The following is a 20684-nucleotide window of genomic DNA, read 5'->3' as shown; positions in this document are numbered from 1 at the left end:
TTTAATTAGTTTTATCTAAATGTGTTCTTATTAGGTTTCATCAGACTTTGCAACATCTCAGTGTGATGTTTTAGCATGTTGATGACATTTTAACATGTTGTAAAAGGTTCTTTCTTCATCTTCTTTTTTTTCTATTGTAAAATATATATTCACAAAATATTAGATATGTTATGTTTGACAATTGATAATTACCATACACTTTTATAAGTGATGTACTGATGAATGATATTATGCAGAACATTTCATATTTTACAGAAGTGCAAAGGAAAAAACATTTAATTCAGTGATGAAGAAACTTGAATCAGAATATATTTAATAGGTCACATCAAATAGCCTATTTGTGTTGCAACATTTACTCAATATTTGTACATCTATTAATAAATTACATGAACAATAATACATGAATATATGTTTTGTCTTAATGCTTACATAGTAGGCCTAATTAAAAAAAAATAGTTTTGTACCTTTTTATATTTGATAAAAGTGAGAAAAATAGAGTATTTCTTCAATTAAAACAGTAAGCACTATGTTACTACATGAGTGAAATGTGTCTCCATGTTGAGCAGCGGGAGCCTCAGACCCCTCACTCCTGTCTGTCAGCCTGGGAGCTGCTGTCTTAAGTCCCGTCCTCCCCTGTGTCCACCGTCCCCTCTGTGCTCTGGAGTCTCACCAGCTGTCTGCACACCCGCTGGAAGGCGGGGCTGGAGAAGTAGAAAAGCACAGGGTCCAGTATGCTGTTGAGGTAGGTGAGGGTCAGTGTGGCGTAGAAGACCCCGTTCATTACGGATTTGCACGACTTCTGCGACCACACCTTCACCCAGATCAGCACCTGGAACACTTTGCTGGGCAGGAAGCACACTACGAACACCACCATCACCATGGCCAGGGAGGAGATGGTCCTCTTCATGTCGCCGTGGTGATCCAGATGCCTGCGCCTGAGCTCCGAGATTATGCGGAGTGAGCAGACGAGGATCAGAGCCAGGGGGACTAAGAAGATGATCACAAATGACGCAGTCCTGGACAAGAGGGAAGCAGGGGCCACAGTCAGGCACACCAGGAAGCTCTCGCACTGCATGGCATTTCCCACCGCCAGCTGCTGTGGTACCTTCAGGAAATGTGCGTTCAGGGAGACGGTGAGCACCCACACTGCCACAGCGGCGCCTGTAGCGGAGGCAGCGGAGGCAGAGTTGAGGCGGTGGTGGGGGTTCAGCACGCGCACATACCTGTCCAGGGTGATGAGCGTCAGGAAGGCGATGCCGCTGCCACGGTTCAGGGCCACTAGGAAGAGGAATATACGGCAGAAGACATCACCGAACTTCCAGTCCATTTTGGAGAGGTAGTAGCTGGCACGGAACAGCAGCACCATGTTGAGGAAGAAGTCGGCCAGGGCCAGGTTGAAGAGGAGGACGGTGCTGCTCTTCCAGGGCCTCATGTGCCAGCAGAAGACCCAGAGGGCAAAGCCATTGGCCTGGACACCCAGCAGGAACTCTATGATAATCAGAGGAGGCAGCGCTCTGGGGAGCAGCTCACCCTGGTAGGGACAGCAGCCGTTCACTGACATCGTCATGCCACTGTGAACGGAACTCTGGCCCTCTGAATGAAATATGAACAGTTCAGCAGCGGCGGTTTTATTTTCACACACAAATATTGATGCCTGGAAGTTGAGACAGACCACATATTAACATGGAATGAGGAACTAAACTTTACATGGCCCTCTGCCACCTCCCAGAAGTGACTTGCATCTCCACCACTGTGTCAGGTCTCTGTCTAGGCCATTTAAATGTCCAAGATTTACACTGGAGTGTAGATCTACACTGGAAGTGTAAATCTTCTAATCAATCATGGCCATTAAGGCAGAATAAGAAACAGAAAAACGGTATGCATTTATTTGTCTGATAAGCAAATACACTTTTTATTGTTATCAAACACAGAAGGAATCTCTGAGCTTTAAATCAGCTTGATGTCTATAGTTGTATCATATGTTGACAGATTCGTGTACCTGTTAAAGTGGCCATCTTTTGCTCAGTTCACCAGAATGTCTTCAAGGAAGACATTATACATACTCTGGATTTAGTCTAATTCCAATTTGGGCATTCTCCCCTCTTCTTCCTAAGAGGTGTCATCCATTTGGGATACAAAAACCCTGATAAGTGAACAACCTCAAACCATGTGCTCAGCCCGCATGCACTGTTAAATCTCTATCAGTAGATGGCAGTAAATGAATGAACTGGCTGCAATGACTCTATCTGCTCTAAGATAACTCTTCACATATAGCGAAGGGAGAGCATGGTCACCCCACCCAGACTCGAACCCAGGTCTACATGGTGCCAACCATGCACTCTGACCGCAACGCCAAAGAGCCAGGCTCGATGGTATGGCAGTCAGAGCACATACTCATCTGTAGTGACGATCACATCGTCACAATCACTGTATGAAATGGAACAGCAAAAACAACAATTCAATCCACTGAAGCTATGGAGGTTGTGAAAGGTCATTCACACTATCTCATATTCACAGGGAAGTGACCCCCACCTCTTCAGTCTTTCATCAGAAATGAAGATCTGTTTGTTAAGGTTTGTGGTCCCAATTCAAAGTCACATGCTAATGAAAGTAAGAAGCTCCACACACTCTTATCAGGTGATGTGAATCAATCAATCAATCAATTATTTAACTGAGCAAGTAATCACTCTCTTTCTGTCTTCCTTGCAATTAAGCAATCTCACCACTACATTTACATTTAGTCAACGCTTTTATCCAAAGCGACTTACATATGTGTGACTTACAATGTATACACATTTTACATTTTTACATTTACACTGATGGCACACTGCACATCAGGAGCAATTAGGGGTTCAGTGTCTTGCTCAAGGACGCTTCGACAGGGAATCGAACTAGCAACTTTCTGATTACTAAACGACTTCTCTACCACTGTACCACTGTCGCCCCCCGTCATGCCCACTATATGCCACTACTACACACTGCACCCTTAAGTTCCTTAATGCATTCCAGTAAGCAGAGTCCCTACTGCTTGGGGCCCCCAGAGTCCCTAGAAATGCTTTGTGTCTCTGATACATTAAGGTTAAAGTATGTTTATATGTTTAAGTATATAAGGATGCTTAAGATATTAAGAATGTATCCTCACAGCTATGTATCCTCACAAACTGCTTTGTCAGCATGAAATCACAGATTAAACACTCCACTCCAGAGAGACAGAAGCTCGTGTCTGTGATCCAGGAAGTAGAGAGGAAGAACAGTAAGGCAGCATGCGTGTGACAGCGTGAGCGTGACGGTGTGAGCATGACGGCGACTCGCCGGCGGCCGCAGGAAGGAGGGGGGGGGGGGGAGACAGAGATGAAGACAGACACAGTGGAGGCTCATCCTGTCATCTGTGTGAGACGCGTGAAATCACATGAAGCCCGAGCAGCCTCACAGACATGACGGTCAGACAACAGCTGCAAGGGGGCCGGCACTGGAGGACAGAGACATGACAAGAAAGAGCGTGTACAACTGACAGTGTGATGGCACATTGAGGGATACAGTAAACAGTGATGTTTTAAGTCCTAAACATTCAAATCTAAATCTGCATCTTACAGTACAGCACCTTTAAATGGAAATCTGATCCAGAAAGTTTGTCAAGTAAATCCTTTTCATCCTTTTATTTTAGGGGCTATGCTTGTTGAGCATTGTATCTGTGTCGCTCTCAGTATTTTCCTTGTTAATTGTTTAATGTATATTTCTCATATTTATTTATTTTTTTTAAGATTTATTTATGGGCTTTTTAGTCTTTATTTGAATAAGACAGTGAAGTATTTTTGGACAGGAAGTGAGGAGGAGTGAAGAGGTGGGGAGAGGATCGGGAAACGACAGCAGGCCAGAATCGAACCTGTATCCGCGCGGGCATTGTAGCCTGTAAATGGGGGGCTTATTGGACAACAAGGGGAACCTGAGGTGAAAAAAAGCACAACCATTTCAGTGAAGACGTCCAGTGAGAGGTCCAGCTCGTCACTCCATACAGTCCACATTCCCGGCCTCTCAGTCTGTGATAAAATCCCATGAATCACATTCATGACAAGCCTTCGCCGCAGCGCTGCAACCTGAACCTGGCCTTCCTCCTGCTCATGAGTGGCCTGGCAGCAGCTGTCACCGGTGGAGATTTACTACAGGGCGCCGGGGCAGGAGTCATCTGATCCACTCACCTCACTGCTGCCTCCAGCTTTGATCCACAGCGCGGTGACTCAAGGGGTGGGGGCATGGGGTTGAGGAAGGGACGTTCAGGGGGACATGTGGGTGCAGATGGATGTGGAACCTCCGGTCTTCCCTCCTTTTCGGGGTCAGTAGTAAAACCTTCTTCTGAATGAGGAATGATGATGATGACGACGATGAAGATGATGGTGGCGGTGGCGGTAGTGGTGATAATTGTCAGACCAAAGCCCAACCACCCCCACCCTCAACACACACACACACACACACACACACACACACACACACACACGAAGAGAGCAGAAGAGGTCCTGAAATAGATGTCTGTTATGGTATGTTATGGCATGGCTGTTTGTGTTGACTGACAGAACACTGCAGATGATACACTCCAGGGCTGTTTGTGTTTGTGTGTGAGATAGAGAGAGAAAGAGAGCGAGAGAGAGAGAGAGAGAGAGAGAGAGAGAGAGAGAGAGACAGAGTTAGAGAGAGAGAGAGAGTTAGAGAGAGACAGAGTTAGAGAGAGAGAGAGATAAAGAGTGGTCAGCATGAATCAGGACTCATTTGCTAATGGCACGTCCTCTCTTCCCCAGCTACCAACCATATAAATCACACTGGCTACTGCAGTGCGGTCTCTCTCTATATATTTCTATTTCTCCCTCTCTCTCTCCCTCCTTCTTTCTCTCAGGCCCTATCTTTCCCTTCTAACTCTCTCCCTCTTCTCTCTGGCAGCATTGTTTATGTCTGCTGTCTGTCTGCATTCTCCTGTTCTTTCTCTCGATCTTTCCTCCACCTCTAACTCTCCCTCTCTCTCCTCCATCTCTCTCTCTGCCCTATCTCCATCTCTCTCCCTCTCTCCCTTTCTCTCTTCCTCATCTCTAGCGCTCTCCCTACCTCCTCCAGCTCTCTCCCTCTCTCCCTCTCTCTCTCTCTCTCTCTCTCTCTCTCTCTCTCTCTCTCTCTCTCTCTCTCTTCATCACCTCTGTCTCTCTCCCCCGTCTATTTCTCCCTGTCACCTCATTGGGCTTAGCCTCTTGTTACGTAATGGGAACTGATTGGATGCCAGTTTGGAAGCTGCTCTTGAAATTTTAGTCAGTAATGGGGAACACACACACACACACACACACACACACACACACACACACGCACTATAGCAGGAGTTTCTTCCCTTTAACAGTTGCAGTTAACCCAAGGACTATAGGAACTGCAAAATCACATAATTTAACCAAGCAGATATATTACAATTTAAACCTACTAGAAAACCCATCACATTTCCACACATGCTTTACCACAAGACATGCAATGCAACGCAGCATGTAGAGGACTGGCCAAGCCTGGCACACATCTCAGCCCTATCCTCACTGAGGGGGTTCAAGGGTGAGGGTGTCTGATTACAGTACTTTGCTCTCCTAGCAGAGACACTTTGGCAGATGGCAGAACTACTAAACGCCCTGCTCATGCCCCAGTCAGAGGAAGTTGGCACAGGTCAGGGGGGCATCTGGGGTCAAGTCATACTACCCAGCATGCACTCCTCCCTTACCCGTTCCATACAGCCATACTTGTACTTTTAACATCATGTTAAACATGTGTTTGTGTTCCGAACCAGCCTAAAATATGCACCTTGGTGAGGTCTCTGGCCAAGGTCCTGAAACACCTTGCAGGACTGGACTCTGGGCTCTGGGACCAGGTCACACTACCCAGCATGCACTTACACTTTACACCATCCATCCAAACTCCTTCTTTCAACACCACGTAAACACACCATCACAGAGAAATGTAGAGCAAGTGCCATGCATGTCAGCACGGTCACTGCCAAAACACATACCAATAGCCACTACCAATGTCAGGTCCATGCATACAATCCATGTAAACACTTCCATGAAATTACTATCATGCACTTCCATTCATGTGGTAGTACACGTATAGCCATATATTTGGAAATCTAGCTACTATGCAACCATAAAATAAAAGGGAACATATAACAAATGTTACATATTGAATAGATACCCGTCTACTAGTCTGGCACTCACACGCACTCACGCACACACGGTTTATTTGAAATCTGTGAAAGACATGTCATCTCCACTGCCCAATCCTTTCTCTTTGAGGTAGATTATATTGGCCCCTCCCCTCTCCATCACCCTATGGGAACAAAAACAAACAGAACAAAAACCCTGCATGATAACAGAGGGCTTTATGGCGTGTCTAGTTGGCGCTCATCTGATAAGGTGCTTGTGGACTAATGGAAGGCGGGGGAGGTTTGATAGCATTTAATATGCAACCTCTCACTCTGCAATACAAAATAACATCCACTGCACAAACACACACACACACACACACACACACACACACACACAAAATGCATCCAACATTACATGTCTCTCTATCCATTAATAGTGATTTAAACCCAGAGACATAAGAGGTGTGGCTTTCAAATAACGAGACTGTTATCACTAGTATATATGAGTTATACAAGTATGCTAAGTTTTCTTCATTAAAATTGAATTACAGCATTAGTCTCATTATGTAATATCCACACCTCGTATGTTTAAATTGTGCCTTTCTTTGTCCCTCTCTCATCAGCGGTTCACACTCAAATGGCTGTGAGTGCAACTGTGCACATGTCTGGCTGCAGCATGTGCCTCGCTTCACTGTGGAGCTGCTCTTGTGTGAGTGTGGATCAGATGGGGCCGAGAGCCACACACTCAGGTGGGACCATCACTCTGTAGGCTTGACACGAGCAAACCAGGGCCAGATGAGACAGTCAGCCATAGTCACAGAATTCGAAAGAGTTGTCCAGGTTCCATATTCCATGTGTAACATATGGGATCTCAAGAGTTCTCTGACAGCCCTCACACAGTATAACTCGCTGGGTTTAGTATCTTTACTATTGTGATCCTTGATGAATACTGAAACCATGCTGAGATTTGTTGAAATAATCGTTTTGGGTCAAGGTTCCTTAGACTAAAAGGTAATTTGTATATAATCTATGGCACATATCTGACATGAATATGACTACAAAATAGCTCAAATGTCACATAGATTCATGTCACACAGATACACACACATTCATGCACACTTACTAACAAACACACACACACACAGGTACCACATGTTTCATATTCTATGTTTCTGTATTTTCAATGTTTGCTTTGGCAACAATTTTTTCTTTAAATGGTCATTAATGAAGCGTGCTGAATCGAATGAAATTGAGAGGGGGGTGTGAGAGAGAGACCTTTTACCTTTGCACCCTTATCTCTCTCTCTCTCACACACACACACACACACACACACACACACACACACACACATCCTCTCTCTCTCTTTACTCTAATCCCTTCATTCATCAGGAGAGAAGCAGGCAGTCCCAGTGTGAGCTCATGTGGGCACACACACACACACACACACACACACACACACACACACACACACACACACACACACACACACACACACACACACACACACACACTCTCTTTCTCTCTCACCGGTGATCCTTTGAGCTGGATACTCTCCTTAGCTGCTGGAGCTGCTGGAGCTGCTGTCAGTACTCTCTCTCTCTCTCTCTCTCATTTTTCTGTCTTTCTCTCTCTACCTCTCTTATACTCTCTCTTGCTCTCTCTTTCTCTTTCGGTACCGAAAGGTATCGCTCTCTCTCTCTCTCTCTCTCTCTCTCGCTCCACCCTCCCTCTCTGCTGCCCTGAGGGGTTTTTGTCCCACAGGGCGGACGGGGCAGACACTAAGGTCTCTGCAGCAGCTGCTACACCTCTTGTCCTGTAAGGGAGTCACTACAACAGCAGAAGGCAGACCGATAAACAGACGGATGGGCGGACAGACAGACAGACCGTAGTGGGATCTGACAGCACAGGGATAGTGGATTCCTTCTTTGTGGAGTTGCTTTGGAGAAGACTTTACCCTCACCCTCACCACCCCACCCAACCACCACCATCCACTGCTCCTCCACCCTCTACTCCGTTTCGCACCTGCTGTTGTGGGAGAGGGGGGGGACAGACCTGCGCCCCCCCACGGCCCGCCATCACACTTGGGAGTCATGGCGAAGTTTCTGGTGGAACTCCTGGGCTGTACCCTGCCTGAGAAGAGCTCATCACCCATGATCGAGGTAAGAGGAAAACGCAACGACACACACCTGAACACACTTCCTCACAATCAGGACCCTTAAAGGCTCAGTTCATGATTCTGGTGAAAGGTTGTTGATATTTAAGCTCAACAGACAATCCCGTAACACATCTTCTTTCCATGCACATGAGGCAATGTGTTGATTGGCTGGAATAGTTTATCGCTTGGTCCGAGTCACTTTGTTTGTTTCCCATTTACAGAGCCAGAACTGAGTACAGTCCTACGTTTTTTGGAGCACAGACACAAAACGATATGTTTATGAGGTTCCACTTTGTGTTCCATGTGCTATCGCATTATGTGCTTTTGTAATGAAATTACAGTTTTGTACAGTGTGCTTTCTTGAGTACATGTTCTCAGACTTTGCTAACCCCCAACCATAACCCTTATCTTAAACCAAAGTACTTTTTATACCAACATATACTGATGTAAGAAATACATTGTATAAATTGTGTTAAGCTCTATAAGTACGTGTCTATTTAGGATATTTAACAATAACAATGACAACTGTGAGGCTACTCTGGTGATAGTGCATTGAATTGAAAGACTTTATTGTCATTGGATTTGCATACAATGAAATTTGGATGTATTGAGGTTATTTATTGTAAAAGCTATGTTAAGCATTGTGTCTCTTAGCATTATATTCACAAACAGACTCTGAAACTGAAATCACACACAACAAAATCAGTAAGAGAGAAATCAGAGAGACAGTTGTGCCAATATTCTGTAACTGCGGCTACATTTATTATCACCATTGATCCATCTCATCACACACTATGTCACAGTTATCTTATTGATCACCAATAAGCTTTGATCAGCACCTAACACATGAAATTAACCATAATCATGTGAGTGGTCAGGCATTTTGGATGACCACTGAGCACTACTCAGAAGAACTATAGAAGAACTATCCTTAGTCCTATACCAAGTGATCTGCAGACAGCTACGTGTTGACATGTTAGGATTCTGGGCATCTGCGTTTGCAGTGCAGTGAGTGATTACCGTTAGCCATGTGCCTCCCAAGCACAAAAGCACCAGTGGCCATCAAAGGGGCCTGATTCCTTTGACCTGACAGGTGTTGTATACCATGGCAGTGTTTTGTTGAGGAAATCTAAAATTGTCCTTTGGTAAATACACACGACAAAATCAACCAATGGAAGATAACGAGAAAATAACCATGAATGAGAGACTGGTGTGCCAAAACATTAGTGTACACTGTAACAGCAGATGATAATATCAGATATATTTCGCTTTCAATGCGGCCTGTTTCTTTAACCTGACACGTGTCATGTACCATGCTAGAGTTTCGTTGAAATCTAAAACTCTCTTTTGGTAAACAGCTGCAGCGGGACGCACTGTAATTTGACAGTGGGTATTACATGTGTGTTCCACCTCTCTAAGAAGATTGAGAGCAGATTGTTGTAAACATCAGTGGGATGAGAATTTGGGGTTAGGGGGGGGTGGGAGTGTTGTACGTTATGCATGTTTGTGTGTATGTCTTTTTGTATGCGTATTTCTGTTGGCCAATTTATGTGACGAACTGGAAAAACAGTCAATTTCCGATTTTATAGTTTGAAGTGTCCACATAGACTTTCCTTGCTCATCATGTTAGTGAGTCATGTTTCAGAGTTTTTTCCCTATGTTTACTATAGTGTAATAACTTAGCCTCAGTGTTTCGTTATACCTTGGTAATAACGCATAGATTACATTTGCAATAAAACAAAATCAAATTGCCTGTGCAAGCAAGTAGATGATTCATTCAGGCTGTTATTGCAAAGCCTGCAGTTCTCACTTTTGTCCTGGCCAAGGTCACTGCAGTGTTTGATATCGGGCGTAAATTTCTCCTTGACATTTAAACTCATACCCAACCTCGCCCCCCCCCCTCCGCCCTCATACACACACACTCTCCCACCCACACCCACACCCGTACACACACACACCCGTACACACACACACACACACACACACACACACACACACACACACACACACACACACACACACACACACACACACACACACACACACACACACACACACACACACACACACACACAGAGAGCGAGCCCATTCATCTACAATGCTTTGAGGTTTTCCATCAGGCAAGTCCCCCTGTGTATGAAATAGATGTTAGGAGAGTATTAAATCAGGCTCGGTACGTGTCGGTGGCACTCATAATCCATTCGCAGTGGTGGCCAGAGAACCAGAGAAACATAATTGAAGAGCAGCTTTGCTAGGAGATTAGCCCCTCAAGCCCTTACATAAGAGAGGCAGAGAGATAGAGAGAGAGAGAAAGAGAAAACAGAGAGGTAGAGACAGAGAGACATAGAAAGAGAGGGGGGGAAGAGAGAAAGAGAGAGAGAGAGAGAAAACAGAGAGTGAGACAGAGAGAAATAGAGAGAGAGGGGGGAGAACAGGGAGGGAGAGACAGAGAGAAATAGAGAGAGAGGGAAAAAACAGAGAGCGAGAGAAAGAGAGAAATAGAGAGAGAGAAAAATAGACACAAGCAACATCAACTCAACCTCAGCTGTAATCTCTCACCTCCTGTCTTTCCCTCTGTCTGAGTGATTCACCCGATCAATACAACACAGTTATTTGTCTCTCCACCATTTGTGGAACTGAGGTCAGTTTATGAAAACACTGAAACCATACACCCAGATCCCATATTTACTTTCATATCCTTTCTTTTAAAAGAAAAGTCTAATACATATCTGAATTGATACAGGGACAGTTTAGGCTGACACATTAGAACGTTTGAGGAGCAATTGCATAGATATCCATTTTAAGTATTTTAAAGTTTTGCTTCATACTGACTGATTGCACTTGCAACAGATATAACATCAGACATAATTTGTTTTTTGGCACGAAAACAGTGACCAGCAAAACTTATTCTGTAATGAGCTACGATGGTAGAAATAGGTGGTATGTCTCGACATCTCTGCTTTTGTTTTCTGTTTCCGCCAGCTGATGCTTTGAACTCTTATAAGAAGCCAAGTATATGTGCCATCAAGCTGATCCTGCAGGGCCTTAATGACCCATGCCTCTGATCCATATAAAAGCATGTTCTCTACACAGGCTCTAAAGAATGCAAGTTTGGTCAATCTTGGGATGTTGGACTGCCAGATCACATTTGGCCCCCTTCTGAAAAAAAGTAAATGTTACTCTTTTGACAGCTACTGCATTTTTCTAGAGTCAATTATCCTCAATTTAATGTAATTATTGTATTCATTCCTATGATATTTGCTTCTACTTGGTGTTTCCTGAAATCAACTCAAGAAATTGACTCTACTACTTTTTAACTCTGTTCAGAGGAATTGAAAATTAACTCTGCCACAATCTTCTTCCCCTCCAGAGTTGAAACTAGCTCTGACCAGAGATATTCTTCACAAATACACCAATTTCTGTTTTACCTTCTAAAAACCATTATAAATGACAAAAACAGCAGCGGGTCATTTGTGAGTCATGTTTGAAGGAAGAGTCTGATGAATTTGTAACTAAACATCTGGGTCAGAGGATTGGACTGGTCTGGCTTTCTTTCAAGTCAATCAGAGAGCATCCACACCCCCCCCCCCCCCCTCCTTCTCTCCCTCCCTCATTCTCGCTCTCTTTCTTGCAGCACCATAAATAACCGTACCTCAGGCCACTCTCCCAAACTACCCAGCAGCCGCCTGTATAATTTACTTGCTCTACGGCTCCCTTGAAAGGACGAATAATGCGTGCAGGGGACTGCAGTGGAGAGAGCCACAGATGCTCATATTCCCCTGCTGAGTAGGGCTGGGATGCAGAGTAGGGCTAGGTGGATGGAGGACCTCAGGAGTAATGTTCCATGAAGTCCTTTCCTATCTCAGCTTCTCTCTGCAGCGATTGTGTGTCCACCCTTTGTACCGCACCTCAGTACATCCAGCCCTCACAGTCACAGCCCCACAGGTCGCCCATAACACCTGTTTTATCTCATATTAAATACTCTGTTAATGGCGAAAATATGAATGATTAAAACATGCTGGTGTTTGTGTGTAAAGTCATTCCACCCCCTGAAGCCCCTTTCCCCTAAACCTTTTGAAGCAAAAGCCTAATCACTAACTGTTTTCCATACCCAAGGCATAAACAGCTTTACACACAAACACCCAGCACGTTCTAATCATTCATATTTCCACCATTAACACAGGGTTTGATAGGAGGCAGTGGAAGTGTTATGAGCGGTTTGTGGGCTGAAGGATCAGATGTTTCTAGAAGCGAGGATAAAGCGCACAGTGTGGTAGACTGGGATAAGACCCAGATCTGGGCCGACTGTGGCAAGGATTTACTGCACCTGTGCCAGACGAGAGCCACATCCGTGCCAGATTCATCTGTTATCTGGGCAGAGCACTGCCAATGGCAGGGAAATTCCCCATTTGGGCCAAATTGAGCTATAGAATTAAAGCTTATGTAATAGTCTGTCTACAAATGAAAATGCTCAGGGATTACGCTCCTTGTCAAGAGGTCACACAAACAAAGGCCAGCAAAACAAACTCCATCCGGGACAAACAGCATGATTTTTTTTTTCAAACTCCTGCAGGCTCACTGCAAAAAACTCTACAGCCCTACCATGGATTGCTGGAGTTCCCTCTTTTCTTATGAAAATGGAAAACTGATAAAACATCGCAACAAAACTGATTATGAGATTGATGCAGCTAACAGTCATTACACTGAAGCACGTTGAAATTGTAATGCTGATTTTAAAAGAAAGGAAGGTCTATTTAAATTAAATTTAAAACCTTTCTCTTATCTTAAATCTTAGATGGATGATCCTCTGTGTGCAGCAGAACCAATTGTATGTCAACCCCAATGACAATGAATCTGCGGGGGTGACAATAGATGTAAATCAATCTATTCAGGATATCTATCTATCTAGTTAGCTAGCTAGTGTGGGATATTTTAATATGATTCAGGAGGAAGGTCAGATAATTCTTTTAATTAGTTTGAGGATCAGATACACTCTCAACACGATGTTAGAAAAGGGGTTTGGCCCACCGGGTAGAGGATGGGTCATGATACACATTTTAAGCTTTCTGATTGGATGGAGTCAGGTTAGAGGTTAATGATTTGGTTGGTTACAGGGTCAGCCAGTCATGGCTGAAGTGGGAGTGTCAGAAGAGGTTTAAATGGCAGCATGCGACTTTAGGCAGGCAGAAATATTTCTAGGACTTTCTCCTATTGTGGTTTAAGATCTGCAATAAACCCTGCTGAAGAATTCACCATCTGCTGTTCGACTCCTGCTTAAATGGGACCGCGTGTGTGTATATTTTAGACACGACACTAGCTTTAGTGCAGAGTGATGTGGCACAAACCTGGTAAGGCTCCAGGTTTACAGGCAGTCCCCTATAGAAATCTTTCACTGAAGAGAAATACCTTAACTAAGTTGCAGACTCACTCCTTCCAACTGAAGTGTGGACTGCTGTGTAGGTATAGAAGTGTATTCTTAAAAATCCCTGTCAAATACATGTCTTGAGGGACAATGCAAGTCCAGTGAGACAACATAAAATCATGTGGGACAATGAATGAAGATGTTCTTGATTGCCTAATTTGCTAGAAATTTCCAGTTATCTCTCCTCCTTTCTTTTTTCCCCCCTCATGTTTCCTTTTCTCCTTTCCTAATCTTCTTTTATTTTTTTGCTCTCTTTGTAGGCCTATTCATTTCTGTCCTTGTGAGGAACGATGGGTAAAACTGTGCGTTCATGGTCAGTTCCTCTCGTTTCGTTAACGAAAACTATGACAAAATATGTTCGTCAACTACCTTTTTTCCAAGACGAGACGATGACAAGACATTATCAACGTCAATAAACACTGACTTTCTCCCCCTAAATTACAAAACTAAATATACGTTTCATTAGATGGCATGTGCAGCAGTTTCGTTTCATGTGCAACATGAGGACAGAGAAGAGTAACACAAAACTAACGTGAAATAGTGTCAGCAACGATGTTTGGGCTCATTTTCAGTGTAATGACACGGGAAAAACTGCATTCATTGTTATATCAGAGGGGAAGCAACGTGGACCTCAAATAGCTGGTATGAATACCACAAAACTCAAGACTCACCACAAAGGAATCGAGGTAGGCTATCGTCTTGGTGGTAACGTTTTTTTCTCAAAGTTATCTTAAGCCAACTAGTAAGGTGGTGGTGTTACATTATATATGCTGTGTTTCACAGCCAAAACGAACTCATTATGCTAATAGGCTAGCAAATGGCTGTGACGGAGCTTTCATATAACTTGGCTGGCTATCCTTTTGCTGAAAGCCATGCTATCACAAAATTGGTTCCATGGCAATGTTCCGAAAGCCCATTATTCCGACAGCCCGCTGTTCCGAAATTGTGAGCACAGCAACGTGAACCACTATAGCCCACATGCACATCCCAATGAATTGATCACACAATCATAAACATATTAATGCATTTATTTCACAAGCATGAACTTTAATTCAGAATATTATTATACACACATGGCATTTGCATCGCGATGATAAAAAAATACTTTTATGATAGCCAACGAATGCATGCTTTGTCAGTGCTTGACCAGATCTGCGTCCTGCGACAATCTGCCGGTGATTTCCTTCGCACGAGTGGTACCCCATATTCAAAACCAGAGTAGGCTAAATTAACAAATATTGCCTAGGAAAAGTGATGCGTGATAGCCCGGTGAGCGTCTCCGCTCCGCTGCGCAAACTAAATGCTGTGTGTGTTTTGTGCCACTTAAAATATTTCTAAATTATGCCAGGGGGACTATTTTTCGGAATATTGAGATTTTGGAATATCGGGCTTTCGGAACACTGGGCCGTCCCCCACAAAATTAGTCTGGAGTAGTAGAATCATGTGTGCTGGGAAGCCGGCCCTAGATACAAATATGGAACACGGTTGCTTCCAAAACTTCCCATTTACAGCCTTTAGTTTGTATGTGGCTATTTTTTCATGTGGTGTGTGTGTGTGTGTGTGTGTGTGTGTGTGTGCATGCTTGTGTTCATGTGTGTGTATGTATGTCTGTGAGTATGTATGGCAACTGGCTCTTCCTGTGGCCAAGACAGGCAATCCAAGCACATTTTAGCTCAGAAACATAACACTGCTATCCTACCTCTCCCTCAGCTCGTTTGTCTGTGTTTCATTATGAAACTCGCCCTGAGCATTGACAGGTAGCCACGACCGAGTCTGGACCTACTGCACCTCCTGACAAACACAACAGCTGCAGTCGCACATAGAAAAAGGCATAGGAGTTCCTCTGCTGATAGCAATAGATTTTAGTCTATGGTACCCGTAGCCTAGGACAGATTTATGTTTTTTTTTTTTTTTTTAACTATACTACACATGTACAGGTATTTTCATTTGCAGTACTAACTGAGGACAAATCTTTTCAGTGACACTTTTGTATTGATGGTAACATGTATAGATGGTAATGGTGTACAAATGGTAACAAGGCTATGCGATTGATGGTAACAAGACTATATGATTGATACAGAAATAGTATAGATCTATTTATAGATATGCCTTGTATAATAAATTAAAGAAATGTACTATACATCTAGTTTAGTTTTGATTGTTTGCACCTTGAGTCATGACATAGAAAAGCCTTTTGCTCCTTCCAGTATATAGTGTGTTTGCAGACAAGTTGTTGATGTTTTGATGTTATGGGTTATGTGTTTGGTTTTGATGTGATCTCTTTAAAAATCTGGAAACTGGGCGCATCTGAATATTCCTGTGGCACTTCTCTCTCACATAGTGGCCACATACAATATACACTGCAAATGGCAATGTAGCATTCAAACATTTAATTACCATCCTTAGTCATATTTGAAGGGTACGGAAGCGTGAAGTTGCATCATCGAGCCTCATCCAGTAAACCTGAGTGTAGGTGGGGCACCTCCTCTGAGCCGTGATCTGATCCGTTGCACAGCCCGTAACGGTGCCGTTAAAGCCCTGGGAATCGGGATTGTAATCCGAACCCTAGTCACGGCTGTCTCATAAAACCACAAATCTCCCGTTCACCCGCTCTGCGGATGACACCCTCATCAGATCCCGTTTTAAAGCACAGGTGAAATTCTTTTATGGACGGATTGTTTTTCAGGAAGCTTCTTCTTCTCCTCTCCATCTAAGGCTCGACACAAGATGATGTCATAGTGGGCTGAGAGAAATATGAAAGGCTGAACAAGCTTCAAACTTAGGTGTGTGTATCTTCATATCTGTCTGTGTGTGTGTGAGTGTGTGTTTGCGCACGCTTGTGTGTAGGTGTGTGTGTTTATGCGTTTGTGTGTAGGAGTGTGTGTGTATCTTCATACCTGTGTGTGTGTGTGTGTGTTTGCGCACGCTTGTGTGTAGGTGTGTGTGTGTATGCACTTGTGTGTAGGTGTGTGTGTATCTTCATATCTGTGTTTTTGTGTGTGTTTGCGCACGCTTGTGTGTAGGTGTGTGTGTGTGTGTGCGTGTGTGTGCACGTGTGTAGGTGTGTGTGTGTGTGTGTCTGTGGCTATGTTTTTCCCACCATCAGGTTTTGTGGTAACACAGAGTTCACTAAAGTAATCTGACGTCCCAGACCATGAAATATTTAAATCACGGCACTTCTGCCAGTGTTCTCCTTAGCAGTGGCTGAGATGAATTAAAGTTATTGACCCCTCGAACAGCTTCACAAACCAGTACGGTGTGTGTGGATTGAGGTGCTGCTGAGATGTGTTCACTACTGAGGCACTGCTGCTGCAGTGGAGTAATCTGCTCATTAAAAAGAGTATCATGTTTAGTTGCACTCCCTGCAGCAAAACAGCATCAAGACATTTAAATGTACACAGATAGAATCCCCAGAACAGACTGATACGCATGCACATGTATACACACCCAAAGGCACTCACACTCACACACACACACACACACACTCACACATACATAAACAACACTTACACACACACACAAAAATGTACACAAACAACACACACACACACACATACACAAACAACCCCCCCCCCCCCCACACACACACACACACATTCACACACACACAAACAACACACACACACTCACACATACACAAACAACACTCACACACACACATACACACATACAAATGTACACAGTTAGAATCCCCAGAACAGACACATACGCATGCACATGCATGCACCCCCAAAGGCAGTCTTACATGTACGTGGACGCTTTCACTCACACACACACACACACACACACACACACACACACACACACACACACACACAGAGATAAGTTCAAACACACCCTGACGCATACTCAGCAGACAACACCTGAATGGTCACACTCTCAAAGCAGAGCCAATCAATCACTGATGCCTGAAACCACAAGCATAGGGAGGGACAGCAAACCATGAGACATCTGTAATGTTTGTAAGAAATATGAAATGAAACGAGACACAGAAGAAAGGAGAGCAGAGAGCATGTTTTACTGTAGCATATGCCAGTAGTGAGATGTGCAGGATTGGGATTGTGCTGTAATTACAGTGGTTTATTACACTGAAGATCCTCTGGCTGTGGTAGCAGATGGCAGGCGGTGGCTGAATGGTGTTTTAAGTGTAAGTAGACAGGGGAAAGTAGTGCTCTCTAGAAGGAGTTTGATGGATTTTATTTTCATGGAAAGAACAGATGTGTTTTAGCCAGAGTCTTCCTGATCACTCCTGGATTCATTTTTTGTCTTATTAAACTATATAACTAAAAGGACACAAACAACTGTCTACACACAAACACACACACACACACACACACACACACACACACGCACACACACACACACACACACACACACAGAGAGAGAGATTCATATTTATGAGGAAGTAAAGCTACTGAAAAAGGACAAACAACTATCTACGAACAGCTCCCCTCACCCACATAAACACACACAACCACACACACACACACACACACACAGTGAGATTTGTATATTCATGAAGTGACTTAATGAAGACATTATGATTCGCCCACGTGGTATCTGGCAGGCAATCCCATAGAGCTGGGAGCTGTCCTGTCACAGGGAAGAGGAAAGTGTGTCAGCTTTAGCAGGCAGAGCTGTGAGGTGACAACATGCAAGTGTCAGAGGGGTGATGGTATTAATGTGCTCATTTAGTATGTACACACACACACACACACACACACACACACAGTCTGAGACATACACTCACACACACACACACACAGTCTGAGACATACACATAAACACACACACATAAGAGACACTTACACACATGCTCGCACACACACAACACAGATTTGGACTCATAGTACACAACCCTGTAAATATGCTAAGTGTGTCATCTTTGTTTACGCTGTAAGGTGTGAACATCACAGGGGCAGGAAGGTGACAGAATGAGCGTGCTTGTGACACACACACACACACACACACACACACACACACACACACACACACTTATTCGCACTTTGAAATGCCACCACGGATAGCCACTGAGTGTGTGTGTGTGTGTGTGTGTGTGTGTGTGTGTGTGTGTGTGTGTGTGTGTGTGATCATGAATGTAAGCCAAGGGCTGAGGTTCAGTGTTAGCTCACTGACTGTCAGACTGTTGACTCACCTCCAGGCTCCGTGTAGCCTCTCTCCCTCTGCGTTACTGAAGATGCTTGTGGCCAGTGCACTCAATGTAGACTATATATATATATATATATATATATACAGTAAATGCATTATGTACAATAGTATTCAATGTGCTGTGTCAAAATGACTAATGATTACTGATAGTTATAAATAATCTAAAACATAGATAAACCTTGTGTAGGTTTCAGGCATAATGGAGTGAATTACATATTAAGGATTGGCTGTGACTACCTTTGCTCTGAATAGAAATCTCTTCTTGTTTTAGTCCCTCTACCCCACTGTTATCTCTGCAAGTTGTGCCTCATGATCACCACTAGGGGGTGACAACTGTTTTTCCTTTATAAACCTGGCTTGCTATCATAGCAGTCCCACACGCGTCTATCCAATGCATCCTGCTTACTCCATTATGGCCCTTAATGTTGTTTTAATAAAGGACGCAGGTGTGTGTGACTCTGGTGGGATGTTTGGTCTCTTGGGCCATTTCTGGCACCATTAAAATTAATTAATGAGGTTTGGTCTCAGCATGGGATGTGTGTGTGTGTGTGTCTGTGTGTGTGGGGGTGTTTGTGTGTGTGTGTGTGTGTGTGTGTGTGTGTGTGTGTGTGTGTGTGTGTGTATGTATGACAGAGAGGGTAGGATAGCATCAAAGAAGGAGAATCAGAAAGAGAGACAAAGAGAGCTAGCCACAGTGCTGAGAGGTCGAGGACAGGCAGCTTAGGGGGAGAGGGTCCCGGTGTTCGTCTGAGCCAACGCTGCAGCGCCGTGTGGGAGGCAGAGTCTGTGAGTCAGAGACGCTTTGTCAGGTGCAACTGTACCTACAGACTCACAGTCAGCAAATGAGACCAGACAAGGGACGCACAAGAGAGAGTTGAAGAAAGACAGAGGTGAAGGGGGAAGGAGAGAGGGGTAGAAAGACAGAGAGAGAGAGAGAGAGAGAGAGAGAGAGAAGGGCAGAGAGAGTGGAAGATAGCTGGAAAGACAGGGGGTGATTTAGATTTGTGCTCATTAGATACATGGGCTGATGGGTTGGATCTGACTCGCTGTCTCAGAGATCAAAAAAGATGGTTATCACTGTGGACAAAACTCCAGTGTCATCATCAGGTCAATTTAAAAACACATATAATGATCTTCCCCTCTGCCTTGTCCCTGTAGTTCAACTGCTAGACCACTGGTAGTGCAATGTGCTAACAACACCAATGCAATAGTTTCAACACCCTGTGAGCACAGATAGTGAAAAAACAGCATCTGTAAAATGACTGAATAATGTGTAATGATCTGAAAAATAACTGAATTGTTTTTTTTTTTTGCTACAGTCAAGGACAGCTCCTCTCGCAGTTCTTATTCATGTAGTGTAATCTGTTAGCCATAATAATACAGCTACTAAGCATTACATACTTCAGATAGTTCAGCCTCTTCCTGCCCTTTATACTTTGTCTGCCTCTTCTTTCTAAAGGTTTTTGCACCCATGAATAATGAAATATGGTCTGTCCTCAGTGATTCTATGAGTGCTTGTACACATGTGTGTGTGTGGGTGTGCGTTAAGTATACAATCACTGTGGTGTGAAAGACTGTGTGCTTCCTTGTTGATTTTATGAAGTGGTGTCTCCCAGTGTTCTATCTCCAGAATTAGAGTTTTTAATGTTCGTAACTTTCAAGAGCCTGGCCCCTGACATCCTCAACCAGGTCATTGTCAGCAGAGAGCGGCCCCTGACAGTGCGTCAACAGGGGAACAGAGAACTACTGCACCGGAGAGCCACGCCACTTTCACACTGAGA

General features: G+C 44.0%; 1 protein-coding gene across 1 annotated transcript; it reads right to left on the bottom strand.

Moving 5' to 3' along the window:
* Nucleotides 1-616: 616 nt before the first annotated feature.
* LOC105906883 (hydroxycarboxylic acid receptor 2-like) lies at nt 617-1561 on the bottom strand. The gene has a single exon (XM_012835117.2). The coding sequence runs from the start codon at nt 1559-1561 to the stop codon at nt 617-619; it is 945 nt and encodes a 314-aa protein (XP_012690571.2).
* Between the last annotated feature and the right edge of the window lie 19123 nt (nt 1562-20684).

This window comes from Clupea harengus, chromosome 7 (genome assembly GCF_900700415.2).
Source record: "Clupea harengus chromosome 7, Ch_v2.0.2, whole genome shotgun sequence".
NCBI classification, from domain to species: Eukaryota; Metazoa; Chordata; class Actinopteri; order Clupeiformes; family Clupeidae; genus Clupea; species Clupea harengus.
This window is presented reverse-complemented; position numbering and strand designations above follow the sequence as displayed.